This window comes from Ascidiella aspersa, chromosome 7 (genome assembly GCF_963924565.1).
Source record: "Ascidiella aspersa chromosome 7, kaAscAspe10.2, whole genome shotgun sequence".
Classification (NCBI taxonomy): Eukaryota; Metazoa; Chordata; class Ascidiacea; order Phlebobranchia; family Ascidiidae; genus Ascidiella; species Ascidiella aspersa.
Genome location: NC_139453.1, coordinates 19657850 through 19681144, shown reverse-complemented (window position 1 = coordinate 19681144; position 23295 = coordinate 19657850). Strand labels below are relative to the sequence as shown.

General features: G+C 35.1%; 2 protein-coding genes across 3 annotated transcripts; both read left to right on the top strand.

Moving 5' to 3' along the window:
• Positions 1–13075, top strand: LOC146138191 (uncharacterized). 2 transcript variants are annotated; one of them, XM_083393789.1, is made up of 15 exons: positions 1–137; positions 2960–3059; positions 3153–3254; positions 4137–4357; positions 6313–6429; positions 6798–6983; positions 7119–7165; positions 7622–7830; positions 7963–8040; positions 8143–8245; positions 8352–8450; positions 9258–9381; positions 9577–9778; positions 11639–11759; positions 11896–13075. In XM_083393789.1, coding segments are annotated over exons 1-15 (1785 nt in total). In that variant the 5' UTR covers positions 1–62; the 3' UTR covers positions 11897–13075. The 2 variants fall into 2 exon arrangements, with proteins under 2 accessions (XP_083249915.1, XP_083249916.1); XM_083393790.1 differs by lacking the exon at positions 3153–3254.
• A 568-nt stretch (positions 13076–13643) lies between these two features.
• LOC146138190 (uncharacterized) lies at positions 13644–17634 on the top strand. The gene is made up of 2 exons (XM_083393888.1): positions 13644–13751; positions 14336–17634. Exons 1-2 carry the CDS (start codon positions 13697–13699, stop codon positions 16921–16923), a joined length of 2643 nt encoding a protein of 880 aa, XP_083250014.1. The 5' UTR covers positions 13644–13696; the 3' UTR covers positions 16924–17634.
• The last annotated feature ends 5661 nt before the right edge of the window (positions 17635–23295 follow it).

The window sequence follows — 23295 nt, the reverse complement described above, 5'->3', positions numbered from 1 at the left end:
TTGTTATATATACCAGTATACCAGTTAGCATTGCTTTGGGTTTTTGTGTTCTCCAGTTGATTATGCCATCCAAGAGACCCCCGTCTCCTTATTTAACAACCCAATCGCCCAGAATGGCCAATGCAGCCAAAACCAAGGTTTGTAGTATATTTGATTGACTAGAAAACATTTAAAACAAGTTTTCACGTTTCTATATCTGCAATACATTTAGAAATAATCTATTTTATGGCTTGTCATGTACTAAACATAGCAATTCGCACCATGTCCACAGATCTGCAAAATTACAATACGCTTTTTGGTAAACAACTGAAGTTTGATGCGGGGATATCCATTGATCAAATTTTAAATATAAAGTTACACATTTGGTGCTGCTAGTCACATAAGGTTTCTTTCATTTTCTTTCATTATGTTTTTCTCTCCTTTTAATCTTTAAAACTTTATTGCTGAAAAACTTTGAGGCTCAACAAGTCCGTTCCAACACTAAAATTACTCTTCTGCAAAAGATGCACGATTATTAATGATTCTAATCTGAATTGTCACTAATGCAGAATATTTTTCTCACATGTTTGGCACAATTGTTACAAAACTAAAATGTTCAAAATTGTTAAATTAAAATTGAACACTAAGCCTGTTTATATGCACGTTTAAGCCGGATTCGAATCTATTGCGTTAATTCATTCTTTCTCGTTTTGACGCTGGAATGAATTAAGTTCTCTCGTTTCTTAATCGGTCAAAAGGAGTGGTTTTCAATCCGTTCTTGAACGGGTAGTCGTAAACAAACCAACAAGTTTAACGCTTAAGGAAATTATATTACATACACTCGTTAGATACTAATTTGTGACAGAGGCGCTGCTCTAGAATCAATAAAATCGAACATTATTTGGGTCAGGATGCGTGTTTGTAATACTTGGCCCACCCTCACCCAAATATTGTACATTGCTTTATTATTTGTCTCAACGCTGTGGTAGGATTGTAGGCCAGCGCCAAATACAGTTTTCTTTTTAGTCATGTTTAATACATCTTATCACCTTCTTTTGTCCACTCTGCCTTGTATATAGCGTTGACCAGCACACATAAGCTTAACTTTCCTGCACTTACATTCTGTGTGCCAGGTAAACGGAAGCACTATACAGTCATAAACATACTTAATCGGCAAACCTAACTCAAGTAATTTTTGTTTTTTTTCAATTTTAGGTTAATAAAAATACAAGCATTAATAGATTGCTACTGCAAGGAGTAGCCTAACCGAATAAATCGGTTGTGTGTCAGAGGTTTACTGGAATATTACGTGATAATGCATATCAGTGCAGTTTGTACACTCAAGCTGGCTTGAATTTCACGCCATGTAATTAAGACGCTGGAACGGATTACTTTTTAATCCGGATTGAACCTTAATCTAATCTGACCGCGAAAGGTGCATATAAACGGGCTTCCTGTCACTAGTCAGTTGTGTACCAATTAAGGATGTTCAAAGTACAATATCGGATCCTTAGATTTGAATCCAATTTTGCTAATTAATATCGGGTAATTGGAACCGATATAAATTCAATTCTAAAGTGCACTTTTCAGAAGGCCGTGTTGGACGTATTTGGACTGACCATGCAATTGTACTTACTAACGGTAGTCGTAAAATACGCTGACTTTGCATGTTAACGTTTCGCTTTGCATTGATGCTGCTTAAATTTCATTTCTAAGTGCGCTTTTTAGAAGGCCGTGTGTGACGTATTTGAACTGACCACGCGGTTGGACTTTGGACTCGTGGTAGTGGTAAAAAACGCTAACAAGGACAAAGAAATGCCATGTGCAAGGTCTTCAGGTGTAACATTTTACTGCGCCGGTCCAAAAAAATCATGGCACATGCAGAAATTGTATTGTTCAGCTTGCATTAAAAAGAAAATCCACCATTGGCTTTATTAGCATAATAAAGTTGAGTTTGTGTTGTATTTTGATTAAAGTGTAAGAAAATTATTGTTCTGACTTCACAGGTCATCAATTCAAACAACAAGCAGACAAACCAGATTAACTCCATATGTTCGGCCCAAAATCATCCCCTCATCAAAGCAATATCAAACTAATAACAAATGTAATCTTTGGAACTTGTAGCGGGGAGCATTTTAAAATTTTGATAAAAGAGATGCCTCCTGGTTATGAGTTGCCCAGTAGAGCCACCTTTATCAGAAGGATAACTGACATGTTTTTTATTTTTCAATAATATTCACTTATTTCAAATAAAATGTTGCCCTTTAAATTGTTGTGTTGTCATACAGATACCAAATATTCATAACTAGTTAAAATTCCTCATCATATTCATATTACATAAAAATTCAACATTTTGGATTCGTTATTCCAGAATACCTTGGGATTCTACTTTGAACATCCCTTGTACCAATTGGCTAGCACCAAAAAACATTAACTGCAAAATCTTTTGTCTCCTACCCTTTTTTTACTAATGACTTAAATTGCATTTGCATATCGTTGCGTTTATATAGTTCTTATATGACAAGCCTTGGTTGTTTACCGCAGTATTGGATGTGTAGACTTTTTGTTGTTGTATATGAACTGATTAAGTCAGCTGATCACTAGTCGGTGGATGGTATTTTTTTAATTTTTTTTTTTCTAAAAGCCAAGTATTTCTAAAAGTTTGTTTAACTACACAGGTGTCACCAAACTGCTGGGTTCATACTTCGGGCATGTGGCATATTTTCAAAATAAGGTTAAAGAGAAATGGAAAAGGATCGATGTCAAATATAAATCTAATATTTATAAAAATTTTAACTAAGTTGTAAACTAATGTTTTTTAAGGTCCCTTATTAAATAAGAAATATAGGCAATAGTATTTACAAAACATTAAAAAAAATTAATCTGGTTAGCAAACTTCATTTCTTACAAAAAAAAGTTTGGTGGCCACTGTTCTAACAGCAACATATTTCGGTTGTGGATTTTCAAAATTTGTTTGCAGACTTGGCGACCACTGTCTGGATCTGGAAACATGCACACTACTAATCCTCAACTGGAAAGCTCTAGAGAAAAATGGCTAAAGTCTCTTCGACAAGGAACAGGTATTTACAAACCAGAATTATTAATTAATGTAATGCAACTTTTTTAAATTTGAGCTCCGATGTCTATACCTAAAAAATTGCAAAATTATGTAGTTGAACCAAAGCACCATTCAAGAGATGAGACATTTAAACGAAAAACAACTGAAGATTATTGGATTTCAACTTTTCGTAGTAGTACCCTTTCTGAAAAATCAAGTAATATAGTAAAATCTTAGAATTAAAATTCCATGGTTGAGTGATAGCATTTTGTTATATTGATTCTATTATTTGGAATGTTCAATGTAGAATAGATTGCTATGATTATATTTCATTAAAGAATATTTAACCAAAGCAATATAACTTATGCTATGACAACAATATTTTTTGGTGCAATGGTGTGTATTTTAGTAAGATACTATGAAGTAAAATGTGCAAAAACATTGATAATATTTTTATGCAAGCGTGTTAAATTTATCTATAATTAGTAAAATACATTGTTCTTTATTTGAATTGTTATATATAAACCCTGTTGTGCTGCAATATTTTTGCAAAAGCTTGCTGTGAGTAGAGGTTTTATAAGTAGTTAATAATTAATATACAATACAGTGTTTGACTTGTTGCAATGCTGTCAAAACATCAGAAGAGTTTCTATACAAAATCAAATAAAAATTGGTTTAAAAGGGTATAATCTATATGACTAGTGTAGCACATTAAATAGGTAATTTGTAAGTAATCCTATTTTATTAAAAACCTAATAAACCCTAAATTAATATTTTGATATCATTGAACTTTTGACCTTTGTTTTTGGTTGTGTTAGTTGCACTGTAGTGGTTGTGTTTTTGCAAGGCCAATTTTTTGCTTAATTTTAAAAGTATTATGCTTCAAAACGGATGCAGATATACAGATGAATGTTTTGCATCAGCATTCCCTCATTTTTATATGTGTTTAATAGATGGTTGACAAATGAAAAAGTTATTGTTTTTAGAATTGGTAAATATGAGACATGACACACGTCTTCCGTTCAATAACAGTAAAAATATTGACCCTGAATAATCTAATTTTTTGTGCAGATATAATTAAAATTATTTTGTTAATCAGACATGAGGAAGAGTCCAGTTAAAGCTGTTCATGGTTTGAGTGGACAGACCCAAAACAATGCTCTAAATAGCTCCTCTAATTATTTGAGAGAGCAGTTGGGTATTACAACAAAAACACCAACTCTTAGAAGAAGTTCAAGCTTCAACGGAGGTTCTCGGCCAGCATCACCACGGTACAAGTCTCAGGAGGACATGTATGATGAAATTATGGAGTTAAAGAAGGTATGTTGGCCATTTTAGCTAATTTTAAAAAGACTTCTTTTTTTTCAAACACGTATTACAATTTAACAACACTTTGCAGTTTCAACGTAGAGCGTCCATAATTTACACAAACTTTACCTGCAATGAGTATGTCCAGAGTTTAAGATTTGTCAAAAAGTGTTGTGTTTATATTATATTAAAAATCTTAAGAAATATTTAGGCTACAAAGAACTAATGTTTTGGGATCCAGTTGAAATGACTCAACAAATCAATGAAAAGACTGTATACTTGCCGTTTTAGTTTAAAATCTATCGTTTAATTTTCTTCCAATATGTCGTTTTAAATGCCACTTAATGTTGAATGCCAGGCTGACAAAAAATATGTTATTTACTTGACATTATCTTACTGCAATATTATGTTTATTTTTCTAATCCATGCAGTCACTTTTTTTATATTTTTTTATACAGTCACTTTTATATTTAATTTTAAAGAAATAACCCATAGTACTACGTTTAACTTACTTAACTTCAGCGGTTATCAATGTTGAATCATTTATCACTCCTAAAATAAGGAAATTTGTTCCAGGAATGAATTGGACAAAACCTGTTAAAATGTCCGGATCTTAATGCTTGCCTTGGGTTTAGGGTTAAGTGCACACATTATTGGGAAATATATTTTAAAAGCGTATATAAAATACTGTATTGTGTTCTACTAAAAAGTATGGTATAGGTGTACCTATGAACATGCAGAATGTAGGCCAACCCAGGGGTTACAAGGCACTCTTAACTATTGGTTTGCCTTTTTAACTAACCATATCATTTTTTTATGTGCATCTAGGGAGTTTTGAGCCAAAATGCCAGCTTAACATATATTAAAGCCCCGTTTTTAATTAGAAGCATGGCTCTTGAGTCCGACTTCGGCCAAGAAAATAAACCCGAGTCCTGAGTCCCACTCCATATAAATGTGCGATTTTGTCGAGTCCTGAGTCCAGCTCTAACTTTACAGCTTGTATTCCGCAAATTTACGCCACTAAATTCAGTGGATATTCAACAATCCACCTATAGGGTGTCATACAACTCATCCACTCATAATACATGGCTGGAACATATTCACCATATGCTATTCCGCCTTTACCATTTACAGTTGGCAGCCATATCAGTTTCAAAATTTGGTACTGGTATTTCCAAGTCGGACTCGGGACTGTGGTAGTTTTACTTGGTCTTACTCGAGTCTTGAGTCCGACTTCAGCAAAACAAACCGACTCCATCAAGTCCTGAGTCAGACTTCAACTCCCTAGCCTTGAATAAAATACTACATCAGTGGTTCTTAACCTTTTTTGAGCCGCCGAGCGCAAATTAAAATGTTAAACGTAAAAATTAAACATTAAGTTATCGTGTTTCAATAGATGTGACGGCACACAATACAACGGCAATATTGCAAAAACGTAATGGTTTTGCGCAAAAAAGTTCAAGTCCCCCTGTTGCTAGCCTCTTACCCTATATAAAATATTGATAAAAATTAGTTCGAATAGGGGATGACTTCTAACGTTTATCAATAAGTTAACAAATTACTTATTAAATAGGGGGGCCGTTATACCTTCGATGATATGTAATCATGCAATGGCACTTTGGGATAGAACGTAGGAAATAAAAGGATAACAGACGCTTCGCGCGGAGCGCGAAAGATTTTTGCAGTTTCAATCGAAAAGTTGGCAAAACAGAGCTTGTACAGCACTGTAGAAGTGGTGTACAACCCGAACGAAACCATTAGAATCATTGCAAAAAAATTATTGGCTTAGAGCTCGCGCCCCCCTAGAAATTGCTTGGCGCCCCCCCCCCCCCGGTTAAGAACCGCTGTACTACATGCTTCATCAGGTCCAAAGTAGAAATCATATTATGTGGTATTTTGTTATACTGACTTGTAGTATAACTCCTCATTAAACATCCTAAAGCAAATGACATTATTTTTAATTTAAGACCATAACTTCACAAAAGTCCGAATTTGACATCCTGAAGTCGAAAGTACGCAGATCTGAGGAAGAAAATCGACGAAAAGATAAATGCATTGACCAACTTATTGAACAAACTACTTGTGTAAATACAAATTATGTAAAGTTTGTAGACTGTAATTGTAAAGAAATAGCTTATTAAACATTAATAATATTAAATGTTATATTTGAAATACAAATATAGTTGAACCAAATTCTAGTGTATGAGTTGTTGTTGAACAACATTGAAATGATTTTTATGCTGGTCATGTAGAAATGAGACCTGTGCTTGAAATTGCTTCAAGTTCTTGGTCAATTAATGATAGTTTGGGATGTTCTGATAATAGAACTAATCTTTTATTTAAAATAAAATGTTTATTGACATCCCAAGAAATAAGTGGTTGCATCCCAAGTTACAATTTAATTGAACTTGAATCAAACGGCTTGTTTTTATAACTTATTAATTTTTTTTAGATGTCCAAGGGAAAGGTCAAGAAGGGTCAATCAGGTGATAAACTAGTTATTACCACACTAAAGCAGAGGCAAATGAAACTCGAATCCAATGTCAAAGAAAAAGACGATGAACTGCAAACTGCTAGGGAGCGAATCAAGACCCTTAGATCAAAAGCAAGGCAGGCAAAAGCATCATATATTAAGGAGGTAAAATTTCCATTACATTTTGTAGGCAGCCTATTATCTGTTGAAATGTTTTTTTGTAAAATATTTAGACACGCATTTTAGGCGGCTCTTTGTGTTTTACAAAAAAACTTAGGTTTACCTTTATTGTTTATGCAGGTCAGTCAGCTACAAGATGCCCTGAAACAACATGAAGGATTTGATAGGTAGGTACATATTCTTGTTATTTGCCCATACTTCAGAAAACATATGTGTTTTTTTATTTATTAATGTGTTATATTTACCCAAACACAAGATATTGTACCGTTTGTTGTTTTTTAGTATTATTTTCCCAACCTTATTGGCTTACGAAACAGATACAAATAAATTGATTAAGACACCCTTATGCTAAGTGGTTTACTGTATTGCATGATAAACCAAACTAAAACAATGCATATCAGTTGTGCACAATATAGAAAAGAATATTTGATTCATTTACTTCAATCGTTTACAAACGGTTGTGTTAACCAATAGAACGCAAATTTTATTCATAAAACATCCAAAAATTTTCTCGCTAACCTTGATCAATGTTATGAATGGTACAACGGGGAGTTGCGGCAACGTATTATGGTTTATATATTAACGTAAACTAGAAAGGTTTCAAATTAAAATTATTTTAACAGTCACGACGCAAGTGATATGGAATTCAATGATTCAGCTGGTACTTCAATGCCATCCAAAGTAAAAACACTTCGACAGGCTGTAGTGAAATTAACTGGCGACAATAATAGACTTCAAGAAGAGAACAGAAGCCTGAAGAGGGACCTGGAAAGAGTTCTTGACAATAACCAGGATGACGATGATGATGAATCTCACAACCAAGAACCAATTAGTAATTCATGGTTTATATTTTTTTAGGATTTGGCTGCGTATTTTACCAAAATTAGTCACATTTTGCTTTGTATATTTTTGTCCTTTATTCTAACGTTTTGCTGGTTATTGATTCTCATACTTTTGCATACAGAGTACAGTGCACTGGATAGAGCAGAGTTAATATCAATTGTAAAGAAAAATAAATCTAAAGAAAGCGCAATGGCACAAGGTTTGTCCGACGTTGTAATATTCAATTAAAGATAAGCATTTTGGATACGAAAGATAGCTAACAATAAGCTAATTCTTGAATTTCCGTTCACTGTACTCACAGAACATAAAGAACATTTAGAGGAGGAGCAAACACGGCTCAAAAAAGTTATCCGAAAACTAAAAGATGAGATTAACGAACTTCGAAATGATAAAAATAAACAAATGTAAGTATAATCAAGTTGTGCATAACAGTCTATTGAGACATATACTACTAAACTTACAAGTCTTGAAATACTAGCATGCTGTCAATTAGCATTTTCTTTATTTCAGTCTTCAAATTGAAAATCTTGAGGAAGAAAATGAAAAATTGAAAGAAGAAAACATTGCAATAGTACAAGCTCAGAAACCCATCACTAATGAAAACCGAAGGTAATCTGCCCTTACTTACGTATTGACTGCTGGTCGCCGTATAGCATTTGCCAAAACGATCAATTGTAGGAAAAGGCAATATAAACGTTAAACACGCTGAGAATTGCGTTCATCACATTACACCTGTGAGACAATCTTGTTCATGGCTACGCCATAACGCCTTTATTAATTGATTGTTATAGCAAATCTATTTCAGTAAAACACCTTGTACTACAAAAAAGTAACTTCTAATTTACCATTTTAACAATGTAAAAGTGATTGTGACAAATTAACAGATAACCATTAGGTTGGAATGTTTAATGTACAATACCCAGCTATCCTTAAATAGTACATTTTGTGGTATTTTTGTATCTAAACGCTTCCAGTGATTTTTAACCGTTGGTACGTAAAATATTCCTAACTTGCAACATGATTGATGAAGCATGATATTAAAAAAATCGTGTAGTATGTTCAAACATTTGCTAAAGTACCTACTGCGATGTGACCATACAGAACAATAAATTCAGCTGGATAGTGGATAGGTTTAGTCGTTTATATGAACACTAGACAAAATACCCGGCGTTGCCCAGGTGAAATGGGGTATTAACTTGTATCAATAATGAAATATGCATTATTTTGCAAAAAGCGCGATATATTACGTGCATTCCTGCAATGCCCCGAATTTGTGTGGTTAAAAATGTATGAAGCCATCGAGATGATTATTGATTACCATCGCATATTAGGTTGTACCATTTCCGTGTAAGTGTAAATAAATGGCCGGTATATTAGAATAGTTTTTATAAAATCGTCTAATTGTAATCTAAACAGGCGCAAAGAATCCTCACAGAGACGTTTGCAAACAGAGAGCGAAGTATATCGCAGAAGTGAACAACTTCGCAGAAAAGTGGCAGCCAAATCCATTCAGCGACAATGGAGAAAACACAAAATGGAGGTAATGTAGCTAAGTTCTGCAGAAACATTAATGAGACTGCGTGATTGTTCGTCGACTTTTTCTTAAGGATATAGCTTTTTCAATTTTTATTTTCTTATAAAAGTTTAAGAAAGTATTATGCCAACTTTAATATCCCGACTCCTCTCCCCATATTTTTTGTTTAGAAAACTGTTATAAATCGTATTACCTTAACAGCAAGATGACGAAACAGATCTGGCTGTCGCCAGCATTCAGTCAGCGCTACGGGGTCATGCAGCTAGGCAACAGCTCATCGATTCGCAGTCGAAACCGCCCCAATACGCCAGCAGCTCGAGCGAAGTTAGAAAAGCTCGCCGTCCAAACTCGGTCCACAGCTCATCTAGTCTTGGAATTGTGGAAGAGGGCAGTGATATTGACGGTAAGATAACATCGCACAGCTATTCCTAACAGCCACATGCTTTGCCATTGGATCCCACTCCGCGCATAAAAAGTACCTCAATGCTAGTCAGTTATGTACTGATTTTTTCTAATGCTATACGAAAAACTCTGCGTTTCCCAGGTTAAATACGAGTATTTACCAATTTAATTCTTACTGATCATTTACTACTGCTGGTGAGGTTTAATTCTAACTGCCAAAGGATACTGGTGTTGTACGGGCCATGTAAATTAATTACAACTGTAAAAAGCGTATTACTTTACAAATCTATTTTAATTTTGCGTGGTTAATTAAAACCTAAACATCCATCATGAGGTTCTGGTTATGTTAAGTAATAACCGCTGCAATAAGCGCAATAAATTACAAAATCTAGAAACAAAATGTAAGAATCCATCATACTGTGGGCACTTTATTGCTTTTGTATAATACGTTGTGGCATGTCCATGTAAATTTACTAGCCTCGTGCAGACTCGGACAACTAGATTTATTTTCGTTTTTTTGTATTATATTGGAACTAAAATTAGAGCATTTCACTTTTCCAAATTAAATTAGAATCAGAGTTTGATCATTTTAGTTTTATCAAATTATATTAGAACTAGAATTACTGATTTCGTGAACACCGGGATATAAACTGAAATTTGAACAAAAACTATAGTTAATTATATTCACAATCAATTTGATTGAAATCGAAAATTTATGCTTTCCCACAATAAGAATAACATTTTACAGGGATATGTGAAATCATAAAATGTAACCATATTGCAGTGTTGTGTATTTCTGAAATGTACATGGTATAATTTTATCAAAGCCATCAAACTATGGCCTATTAATCACTACTACTTATTGCACCATCCCTGTGTAAGTTTTCTTAAGCCGCGTAGGCCTGTTGTTATCATATCACGCAAGTCAAAAATCATTTCAACAACACCGGCCTTGTTATACCACCGATGATTTCGAAAAATAATTGTATCAGTTTACCATGCCACCGAATTACAATGTTATGTGTTGTTTCTAAAGTGGATCGATAAACTACACGGCTATAGCGCTTAATTGTTTAAAATGTTCAGGCACGTCACACGTTTTTAACGTAACGAAAACCCGAAATAGTTTTATCGGGAATCACAAACGTAAAACGAAACGTAAAATCGTCAAAGGATAAGGCCCGTGTTGTTGAAATGATTTTTGACTTGCGTGATATGATAACAGCAGGCCTACGTGTGTTGTTCAGGTTAAAAACTAAGGCAAATCTATTTATATATTGCTGTGATGTATCGTTGAATTATATATAAATCCATATATTAGAACTCTTAACCTTAGTACAGGGGTACGTAAACTTTTTGTTTTACCGCAGACCCCTAAGTTTTGTTTTATTTCGCGTGGATCATGGTAGGAAAAATAAATTCTAAAATTACGACATAATTTGACGCCACAATACAAATGGTCTTCATAAATCTGCTGATTTTAGTCCAAAAATGTTAACGTCAAATTAAGTCTGAATACATTCAGTGTAAATCCGTTTTATTTTAATTAAACTGTTTTCTTTGAAAAATTGATTACTTCTGACAAATACACTAATATTTCAATAAGCGTTCATGGACCTCCCAAGGGGTCCATGGTCCCTAGTTTAATAACCCTTGCCTTAGTAGGTTATTTACCGCTAAAGCCGTATTTAAAATATAAATATAATTTTGGAAAAAACTACTGAGCATTAATTTATCAATTTGTTTTTTTCGGACTTTTACTCTGTTTTAGCTTTGATTATAATGTATCATAGCCTCCTTGGTTCTGGCTACACATTATGTTTAATTTTTTAGATGTGCTTAAGTGTGTTTGTTTTTTCAGAGGACATTTATGTGGAAGATGACGACACTGATATAGATTACCTACAAGCAGCGATGCGTGGTCATGTCAGCCGAAAACAACTCCTGGACGAAAGTGAAGTCAAAAGACTGTCCTCAAGCTGGTAACTCAGCTGTTTAAACTTTTAATAACGAAATCGTCGTTTTTATTCAAGAACCTTTCGAATTTTGGTTTAAAATGTGCATTATTTTAGTGTTATATTAAGCAATTTATGTATTGTTTGTGTTTCGTATTTACAGATCGCCGACTGTAGTAAGTTCAACACATTGGTCTTCAACAACATAAGGACCTGGTGTGTATCTGCCTTCATCGCTGCTCAAACAAGCAATAATACAATCGGTACAATACCGGCACTGTGACAAACAATTTGCATTATTTCATATTATGTTGTTTACCTGTATTCAGTTGTGAAATAAGTTATGATCTGCCTCGAAAATTGCAACATCCCGAGCTCTAAAAATGTAAGTATTTACATTGGCATAAGTCACCACAAATATTTTTAGTTTGCCCTTCAACATCCTCTTAAACATTTATTCGTTTATATTTATAACCTTTACCCACTTATTCTTAGCTGAGTAGACAACAATCTGTTAAAACGAAAATAATATGTTGTTTGCTCAAATTTAGCCACAAAAAACAAAGTGATTTTACATAGGCTAGGATGACTTGCCTTCCTAAAAGTAACAAAATAAATCCCACAGGCCAGGATGAATGAAAAAGTATTTTGCCACGGTTGTAATATGCACTAATCCCGACCTAATTTGTTGTATGCCCTTTCTGTACCCTTGCTTTGATCTGGTATACACTTGGGTATTGTATACCGGATTTGAAATACAGTTATACCTGGTTGGAGAGCACTGATTTAGAAGCACTTTTTAGATTTGACACTTTTGTATTGTAGAGTTTTGTCCTTCTTTACTTCTTTTGATCATATTGCTCATTCTGTATAAATTTAATTGTTTACTTGTTATGTTTGTTATGCACTAAATCTGGAAATTCTCTAATCACGTCCAAAGTTTATCGTCTGTTAGTTAATATGCATTTAATTTGCGTTTGCTTATGCTAGTATTCCCGTGTTTTAAGTTGTACCAATGTTTGTACCTATACCAATCACTTTACGTAACTTTGTATTTGAATGTGTTTCAGCCTTCAATTTTTTTTTAACTCGAAGCTATAATTTTATATCGTGGTAATTTCTCTGGAATAAACCACGAGAAAAATAACAAGTTATCTTGTTTGTAAGAGGTCGTGTCCCTTCTGCAACTTTACACTTTTTATTGAACTGAATAAATGAATTCACGAAATATCATAAAATCGGTAACTACATGTTAGTATAACATCATAACTTTAAGTTAGTATAAATAGCTTTTCACAAAATGATTCGACTTATTGCTTAACTATTCCACGATATTTCCCAATTTTGGTTCACTACAGAGATAACATAAAAGAGTTAGTAAAATATTACTTTATTACCCGGGACTGTTATACTATTACTATACTACAATAAAATGTTCATGTGCAGTCTATAATTTACGATTTGCTTTTTTGAATAAATGTAATGGTCTGCCACTATTAACCCTCGATCTAGCTCGGAATCAGGAACATGCCAAAGAACCCAAATTGGCAGCCACGTTGACATATCTTTAGCCCGTAGAAACTATTTGTCTTGTAAAATAACAAATCGAATATGTTTTTTACACAAATGTCAGTTTAGGGAACTACATAATAATGGATAGAATTTCACATGCGACATTGCTCTCGAAAATTAGCAACTTTAAAGCAAAACATTTAAAAAAAGAATATCTTTCTTTTTTGTTTTGGCCAGGGTAACTTAATTCCCAAATCGTAACAGAACATTGCGTTTCAACTGCCAAAAGAGATCAAATTCCCAGGCTGGATTACGCGTTACAACATAACATAGGGCGTCACCTGATAGCAAATAATACAGGTCGTTTCGAACGCAATTTTGTAAACGACTTTCAATTTTGTTTTCTACTGGGGTCGATGTTTTGAGCTCTCAAGTGCTAAAGTAAATTTGAAATGGCGGAATATGGTTCTTCAGTTGATTTACTGGATTCGTCAGTGGACCCTTTAGGTAAATTTACGTTTACGTACCGTGTTTTGTAAGCTGGGCTTGTCTTCTGTGATGTTTTTTATTCTACCGACCTATGACATTTCTGGAACAGTTGTAGTTTAAGGGCGAGGCGATCGAGCTTCAAGAAACTCTTTTTCCTAGCATATTTTAGTTTAGCCAGTTGTGGAAGCCGAGTCGCTGGCATGTACCATGTCATGTTTTTCGTCTTTTAATATGAATAACATAAAAGGTTTAACTGCCATATTAAGAATACATCTTTTCAATCGAAAATAGATAAAAACTCAAACTAGATGAACGATAAAACATATTAAATGCTACCTTAAAATATTTTCTTTTAACCTTGTCTATGTGACCCCAGGCAATAGCTCCCTGCTACGAACCGAGAATCTCCGCAGTCTATAAACTGTGATTTATGTTTAAGAAGTAGTCAATCATATTTATAAATTTTTTTACTTTAGAAACTTTGTGTTGGGCCTCATATAACAAAATTTTGCAATAAATACCGCATTTTTTGTCTTTGTCACAGGACTCGGCATTTTTGAAGAGGAATTTGTTTTCCTTACTATGTGTATGTTTTTCCATAGGTTACGGAATTCATGATGACGAATTCGAGCTTGTTAAACAGTTAAAAAAATGTTGTGACGAAAAAGGAAAAGAAACCGACCTAGAAAGATCTTCTGAACTACTTTCTCAACTTGGAAAAGTATACCAAGGAAGATCACCAGACAAACTGTGTTTGATTCAGTCAGCTGCGCTTTACAATGCAGCGTTGCATAGATCGAAGAGAAACAAAAAACTTATTGAATCGGCCATTGAGGAATTACATGCGCACGTTCTTATGTTGGCTGATGGCAATGAAATATGTAAGCTAACGGATATATCTATGTCGGCTCGCGAGCTTATAAAAGAAATGAGAGAGAAAGCTACAAATTCATTGCAAAATCTGCCGACAGAACCTAACGATGCTCACTTCGAATCTGAAAAAATCCGATTCATGCAGAATCTCCAGGATGATATTTCTTGTAACTACCTCAGGATGATGCAGCACGTCTCTCAACAATGTTTAAAATATATCGGACAACCGCCATGTAAGTTTAGTCTAGTAGGAATTGGTTCTCTTGCAAGGCAAGAAGTAACGCCATACTCTGACTTCGAGTGTGTGATTGTTCTCGAGAATTCAATCAAAGAATCGCCGAGTCGCCGCGATAAAGCAATCGAATATTTCAGATGGTATTCTGTCATTTTTCAACTTGTGGTTTTGAATTTCGGCGAAACAATAGTACCAAGTGTTGCCATACCTACCTTAAATGATTTTGAAGAACCTGGTGGGGATTGGTTTTTTGATACAGTTACACCACGAGGAATTTCTTTCGATGGTTTCATGCCTCATGCCTGTAAATCCCCACTTGGGCGTCAACGCAAAACCAAAAACAAACCCTGGAAAGTCGAGTTAATTCAACCTGTTAGCGATATGGTAGAATACTTAACGATCGACAGTAATTTAAGAAATGGGTACCACCTAGCGGAAATTTTGACCCTTATTTGTGAGGTGGATGGCGACAAAAATGTATATGACGATTTTGCTAAGCAGGTACATGCTCACGTTCATAATGTAAGTGTGGAGGAAAGCCAACTGTTGATAAAGCAACTCAACGAAGATTTGGAAAGCTTTTCTGTTTTTAAAAATCTTCCTAGTGTTCTCGCAAGCGAAAAAGTAAACGTAAAGCGAGTGATTTACAGAAGTACAACTATTTTTATTTCAACGCTTGGGCGACTTCATGGAATAACAAACAATTCGTCGTTTGATATTATTGATGAAATGGAAACTCGAAATATAATCAGTTCACAAGCAGCGCATAACCTCAAATTCGCTGTAGCTATTGCGTGTGAGGTTCGCTTAAGAGTTTACATGGCCAATGAAGGGCAGGATGAATGGCTACAAACTAGAAATGAACCAAACGCCAATACAACAGAAGGAGAATTAAATATAATTAAATTCTTAGGCACAAGTGTGATGTTGAAATATTTTAAGGTTGCATTTTGCTTGCAACGAGCTGTCAGCGGTCCCATTAGGTCATCTTACGATGGCGACATGCTCGATGTTGGAACTGATGTTGACATCGCAATTTGCTTTTACTTCCAACAATACTCAAAAGTAATTGAACTGTGTTCTAACTTACGCAGTGAGTACGAAACCAAGAGTGACAATCAAAGAGAGAGGATAATTGCGTGCACCTTGGCTATCGCTGAGTCCTATTTACGCATGGAAAAATATGAAAGCGCCCTTGCTGAAAGTAAACTTGCATACGAATACACTACGAAGGGGCAAAGTAGTGATTTTGACAAAATCAACTGTTTAAAAGCATTAGGCAAATGTTTATTTCAAATGGGTTGCTACGACGAAGCATTGGATATTTACACCCAAGCCTCCGATCTATCCATGCCTTTGTCCATGGAATGGGCAATTGTAAACGAAAACACCGGAAATTGCTTGTATAAGTTGACGCACTATGAGAAGGCGATCCAACATTATCAAAAAACTCTGGAGGCCTACAAAACAGTCCATTTGGAGCCGTCTATAAAAAAAGCGAAATGTTTTTCGGACATTGCCGGATGCCTGCTTAAACTGAATCGATATCGAGAAGCTGTTAAGTTTTATCATCAAGCAAAATACTTTTATGGCATTCTGAACAAACAATCAGAGAAAGCTAAATCATGTAATCGAATTGCCTACTGTCAATTCAAGATGAATATGCTTAAGGAAGCAACCGATGGGTACTTAGAAGAACTTAATCTGCTTATGGAGATGACAAATAAATCGTCAATTCGTTTCTTTGACGTTTACACCAATATTGCTGGTTGTTATTTCAGCCAGCAAATGTTTACCGAATCACTGACTTACTACAAGTTGGCATATGATTTAGGTTTATCGACTTCGGGTTCGTCAAGAATTAGCTTGCTAAACAACATCGGAAATTGTTATCTGCGATTGGATAATTTCGCTGAAGCGTTAAATGTATTTCGTTTATCATTTGAAGAATGGCATAGTTGTGATTCGAACTTTAAAACGGACAGCCATCTTCTGGAGATAAAAGACAACTTAGTAATGTGTTTGTACAAACTGGGAAAAATTGAAGAAGCCACGGCATTTATTACTACATACAGGAAATAATAAAAACAAACAATTAGCCTAAATGTTTCGTCATATTGCTTTTCGAACCGTATTTGTTATTAACGCGTTTTTGTTAAATTTGGCAATACAGCTTGAGCTTGTGTAATAGTTATTTCACTAACTTTCAAAAGCGGATAACGGATTTAGCATGGGGTGCGTAACTGTGTCACCCTAAACTTTGTCTATTTTAAATTTAATACAAAAAGCATGAATGACAATAATTATGTTAAATTAGGTCTTGAGCGTTTTGAGTATTTTTTGTAAAAACGTCCAGTTTTGACGTAACTTGTGACGTAATGTTTAATGTAACTTTGTGACGTCATCCTTTAAAACATTTTTATACCACCTATTCCCCGAAAACCCCCCGTCCCCGCTAACAATAGTATCGTTGGTGTTACTGAACCTTTTTTTTTCATACAAATAGTTTTTTTTATTTGTTAAACAATATTTTTATATTTATCCTCGAGTGTATGGCACTTCTGTTACACAAATGTGGCCAAAATAAAACTGTGCTGATTTTTTTTTGCAAATGTTCCCAGGAAAAGTTTAGTTCCGCTTTCAGTTTGGAAGTAATTTAAACGTTTCGGTTAATCAACAGTTCGATCATATTATTTCAAACCCGTTTTTTTTCTCAAAAATAATTTTAGAATGGCCAGTCAAAACGTTTAATAAAAAAATATATAAACTCTCCTACTCTTTTGTAAACTTTCTACGTTCATTGTAATATTTTTTGTTTGCTGTGCACTTTTTTGCAAGTAGACGAACCTTTTGTCGTTTTTGGTTCCGGTACTGTTCGAGTGATCTAAGGATTTTTTTTTTCGGAATCCGGTCCGGTTTCAGTTCGGAGCAATTCAAAATTTCCAGTTCAGTTACGGTTAGACTAATTTTGTTTTTCAAATCGGTTTATAAAGTTTCGGTTTGGACATATGACTTGCGTTAAACCTAAAAATGTGGGTCAGTAAATTAACAGAATAATAAAGTTGAAGCTCGTATTTAATCTACGTATTAAAATACAAGCAGCTTTTTACAAAAAAGTATAAAAAAAGCACATAAAAAGCTTCTGAGAGGCTTACCGAAATCAGTCAGCCTTATCAGGATGAAAGACACACACAAACATATGTGTTTATTAACATCCTTATCAGGATGTACTGCAAGCAAAGCAAGCCTAGAAAAACAATCATCCTGCGGTGTGGTTTAAACTTACGACATCACGACCCCCTCACAAATCAATCAGCCTGATCAGAAAAACTATAAAAAATCAACGTTTTGTTTAAATAATAGGTATTTATTGTTTTAGTAAAATTTCGAACATAGCATAACTTGAATCTGTAAAGTACAAGTTGTGACGTCATGAAGTAACCGCTTTTTTTAACAGGTTCGGGTTCGGTGAAGTTTCAGCTTTATTCAAATTAGTCGGTTTAGTTTAGGTTCGGCACTTTAATATCTTACAAAAACGGTTAAGGTTCGGTTCCGGTTCGCAAAAATTGGCCCAAAACTGTTTTCATAAAGTTTCCGGTTCGTGTTCGCCTGTTTTCTTCCTGCCTTTGTGAGTTAAATAAAGTAATAGCCCAACTAAAGTTAACAATACAAGCAAATATCAACCAAGTTTCTACAGTTTAAAAACACGAAAATTTATTTAAAAATGAGGCGGATGAATTTTGAGTACCGGTAGGCGTAAAAAATCAAATATGACGTCACCAAGTTACGCCATATCTAGACTTCATACGGTAGCATCTTAACGTGACATCATAAAAGTAATCATAAGAACACCACACACTGTGTTTAGAAAAGTGTTATCGATTAGCGCAAAATGTAAAAAAACGGACTCGTTTGCATTTATGTAGTTAAAATCGGCAAAATACAGTTTAAGGGAGGTATATGGCCATGTGGATTGTGGAACTCCCATGGATCCGCATTTTTCGGTACCCGTTTTTCTAACTAGTTGAGATAATTTTTCCAACGCCAAAATGAGTAAGAAATAGGGTGAAAGGCTATTCTTTTTGTTCAATGTGTTTACAGTACGGCTCTTTGCGATTAACCAAGTAACAAATGCGGCTCTTGGTATCTGATTGGTTGGCCACTACTGCTATATATCGTCCAAAAAGTAATGATTGGTCGTTAAAAAAGTAATTTTACTTAATAGTACGATTTACTGGTAGAGCACGTAACACACAGGCTACTATAATACACACGTACTAAACATCTCACTTTTAGACAAGTAATGACTACCGAACTTCTGCGGAGTCATATATAAACAAATATGAATAACCAATGTCGTATAGTGGGCTAATTGAAACTTTGAAACACGTCTAATTAAACTAAAAGAAAACAAAAATATTTCAGAAAAACCGGTACGGTAAGTGCAACAGTCCAAATTTTCCAATCTGGTCTTCTAGCATCTGTTCTTTGAGTGAACTTGACGTTTTTTAGACTGTAACATCTTCATAAGTTAGCTACTACTGAGCCGAATTTTTTGGCGCTTGTCTAGAATCCTACCACTTTTTTTACACTAATTAACGAACCCGAGTTGTCACAGTTGAAATTGCAAAACAGAAACAAATATAGGAGAATAATTATAAGAATTATACTTGACCATGCCAAACCTAAACCAACTAATATTAGCAATATAGACCACCGGACGAAAATGTGGTACCTGTAGGAATCTATTTTTTTTTTTTTTATTATTAATAAAATAAATAGCGAAAAAAACGAACAAGAAAAACAAATCAAAATAGTAAAGCTCTCTAGCAGCTAACGACATTTTCTTTTGTGTTTAGTCATACTTCCTCTTTTTAAAGCCGAATATCGCTCGGAAGTTCGCACAGAAGATAACATCATAAGAAAGCGTAACATAGTCGGGACAGCTTCGGCATATTTACATTGATAAATAACATATCGCGCGCATGAAAGGATACAATTCACAAATGTTTTGCACGGTTCATTTTTGTGCACTCCATAGAGTAATTGCTCGCGGGAAAAAACACACGATATTCGTAGTTTAGTACTTAACCATGCACTCACGTTTTCCCAGTATAGACACGTAACAGGACACAAATAAAACAGGTGGTACAGGGTTTCCGTGGCCTTTTTGCAAAAAGTACATTGGTTAGATTCGGTTTTACCAAACTAATAAAGGGAGTCGTTTGTTACAATTGCGCCCAAGTTAAACTTTATCTGAAAGCTTCTTAGTTTGTTTTCGATTGTTGAATTGTAGAGGTTGCGGTAAATTTTTTCCCATGGCAGACGTGCACTCCCGCAACTTAAGGCCCGGTGCCATTCCAATTCAGCTTTTGGAGGAAAGGGGATTGCGATGTTTGTATTTTTTTTCGTAAACCGATTATGTGGAGTTATACTGCTGGATAAATACTTTTAATGTTCGGATTCTATACGATCGGGACGTTGTTGCGCTACCCGAATCCCAGTCTTCTGGGAGACTCGATATTAATTTTATGAATTGGACAAAATCTGTGTTTTTAGGAGTAAAGTTAAATTTATTTACCATTGCGTCACATTGTAGGTATTGGCCGTTTATATTCAATAAATCCTGGTGAAACATTATATTGGAATCTATAAGTGATGGCATGAAAAAAACATTTTAGTGGTACTACATTTTTGCTTAGCCAAAGCGGACGACTGTTTGACTTTCTATCTATGATTTCCAGGAGTTGTTTGCACACCGTTATTGCGCAACGTAATGTTCGCATGGGGAGTATATGCCTTGTAATTGCATTGTTTGTTCCTATGTTCCCATTAAGAAGCGCTTCCAATCTGTTACCTTGGATAAAGGGGCCTTCGATTTGTTTCCAATCTGCTTCCGCGTTTTCGTCGAGTAGTGTATAGATCCATTTTGTATGTAAGGCTTACAAGTAATTATCTATATTGATCATGCCTGTCCCCCCATTTGCAATACTCGCACTCAAAGTCTCTCTTTTCACCCTCTCCCATTTGGACCCCCATAAAAATGTAAAGAGAATTCGTTTAACTTTGAAGATAAAGCATTTTGGTACACTAACCGGGACAACACTGATTTTAAATGTTAAAATTGGGATCATGAGGCTCTTAATAACTGTTGTTTTTTCGAGGAGCGAGAGACCCCTTGCGGACCAGATATTAAATACTATTTGAATTTTTTTCAGAAGCGGTGTGAAGTTTTTTTCAATTAGATCGGCGTCGTTACTCGGGCCAGTGGGAATTTCAACGCCTAAGTATTTGATAGTGCCTGATGGTCATAGAAGACCACTTTGTTTCATGGGTTTGTGACAGTTTTCACGATTTGTCCCGATGAAAAATGCATTTGATTTGGACATATTTACTTTACAGCCTGAAATTTCGCCGAAGTCTTCGATTATTCTAAAGACTTCTGTAAAATCCTGATCACTACCCGACAGAAATACTGTGGTGTCGTCAGCAAATAGGGACACTTTAAATTCCTTGCCATTTATCGTGTCTTAAAGCAGCGGCAAGGCATTCAATGCACAGAACAAATAAAGTTGGAGAGAAAGGATCTCCCTGGCGTACGCCACGTTCAACGTTGAACGATTGTGATAGAAAGTTGTTATTGACAATTACGCTCGACGGATTTTGATAAAAACATCCGATTAATTTAATAATCTCATGACCGAACCCGAAAGCAGCTAAGGCTGCATATATGAAGTCCCAATTCACCGTGTCAAAGGCCAGGTCAGTATCGCGCCAGGTATATTGTAATAGTCGGCGCAGTCGATGATATCAAACAAAAGACGAATATTAGTGCCTATGCATCGTTTCAGAATAAAACCATTTTGCGCAGGCGAGATAATGTCGTTTAGTATACTTCGGACTCGGGTGTTAACTACTTTTGATGCAATTTTGTGGTCTACATTTAATAGCGTTATTGGTCTAAAATTTCCAGGTTCAAGATGGTCTTTATTAGCTTTTGGAAGTAAAGTTACTACTACTTCTGACTGCGAAGGTGACAGTCTACCCGTATTTACAGTATGTCGCCAAGCTGCCATATAGATGCATCTGATATTGTCCCAAAATGTTATATAGAACTCTGCTGGAAAACCGTCTATAGCCCAGGGGATTTATTTTTACCCATGTTGCAGAGAGTAGTGAAGAATTCCGCTTCTGTTGTTTCCGCTTCTAATATTTTTGATTGTTCTGCCTTAATTTTTGGGAGATCTATAGTGTTTTTAATTTTGAAGCGATTGAGGTTTTGTTTAATAAATTTCCGTTTTAACGGTGAAAATAACGGCCCAAATAGACGTTAAAAGCGACAAGCTTTATTTTCAAACGTTTCGGCAATTTCCGTTTTGTTTATAGAGTTGCTTGTAAAATCCGACTAGGCCGTCCAAAATGTTATTTTGGTCAGTTATCATTTTATTGTCGACCAACAGTCTGTTAATACCCTTCTTTTCGCAGTGTCTTTTTTCTAAGTTTAAAAAGTATTTTGTATTTTTCTCGCCCTCCTCGGCCCAGCGAGCCCTACTTCGCGTTACGGAGCTTTTGGTTTGGCGCAGCATTAGTTGGTCAAGTTCCGTTTTAAGTTTGGACACTTTTTCGTGCAAGGGGCCTAATTCTGTTTTAGAATTTTTTAAAATAGCGTCTTGCGTCTCCCCAATCAGTTTTTTTCCAAATCGTTTTGCTTAATATTTGACCTTCGTTTTAGTTCGGCCGAGTATCTTATAGTTTCTCCCCGAACCACTGCTTTCAAGGCGTCCCATCTAAGGTAAGGATCGGTTTCGTCTATATGGTTTTCTGCTTTATAATATGTGATTACCTTTCTTATTTTTTCCTTGTAATGCTGGTCATTTAATAGTGATGTATTAAATTTTAAGTAGCCTCTGCCGCGTGGTGCTGGATTAATGTCAGTTCGTAGAGTTACCATATTGTGGTCGGACATTATGCCGGGAACTACGTCTACACTTGTAAAATTTTCGACGAAGGTTCTTCCAATTAAAAAAAATTAAAACGCGATGATGCCGCTGGTAGTTTTTGGATTCTTGAGAACTTTTTAAGAGTTGGAAATTTGTGGCGAAAAATGTCTGGAAGTTTGTAATATGTCATGTATTGCAAAAGGCTTTCTCTTGCTTTTCGGTTACGATGTTTTTTACTTCCGTTTTGGTCTAGAACATTGTCCAGAACTAGATTAAAGTCACCTCCCATGATTATCGGGGCATCAGAAAAGCTGTGTAAGTACAGCGAATAAATTGGCAAAAAATTCTGGATCGTCCTTGTTCGGCGCGTAAACGCAAACAATTACTATTGGGGTTGCATTTATTGTAATATTAACCATTAAGTATCGAACTTTTTGGTCTACCTGTGTGCCTGAGATGGTATAAGACAGTTTTTTGTCAATTAGTATGGCAACCCTTCTGCTGCTTGAGGTGC

Bases quoted from the DNA above. Each gene is read 5' to 3' on its own strand.
- LOC146138190 (XM_083393888.1), top strand. From the start codon at position 13,697: ATGGCGGAATATGGTTCTTCAGTTGATTTACTGGATTCGTCAGTGGAC. The intron at 13,752-14,335 runs GTAAATTTACGT...GTTTTTCCATAG, and splicing joins TTCGTCAGTGGACCCTTTAG to GTTACGGAATTCATGATGAC.
- LOC146138191 (XM_083393789.1), top strand. From the start codon at position 63: ATGCCATCCAAGAGACCCCCGTCTCCTTATTTAACAACCCAATCGCCC. The intron at 6,984-7,118 runs GTAAAATTTCCA...TTGTTTATGCAG, and splicing joins AAGCATCATATATTAAGGAG to GTCAGTCAGCTACAAGATGC. The intron at 9,779-11,638 runs GTAAGATAACAT...TTGTTTTTTCAG, and splicing joins AGAGGGCAGTGATATTGACG to AGGACATTTATGTGGAAGAT.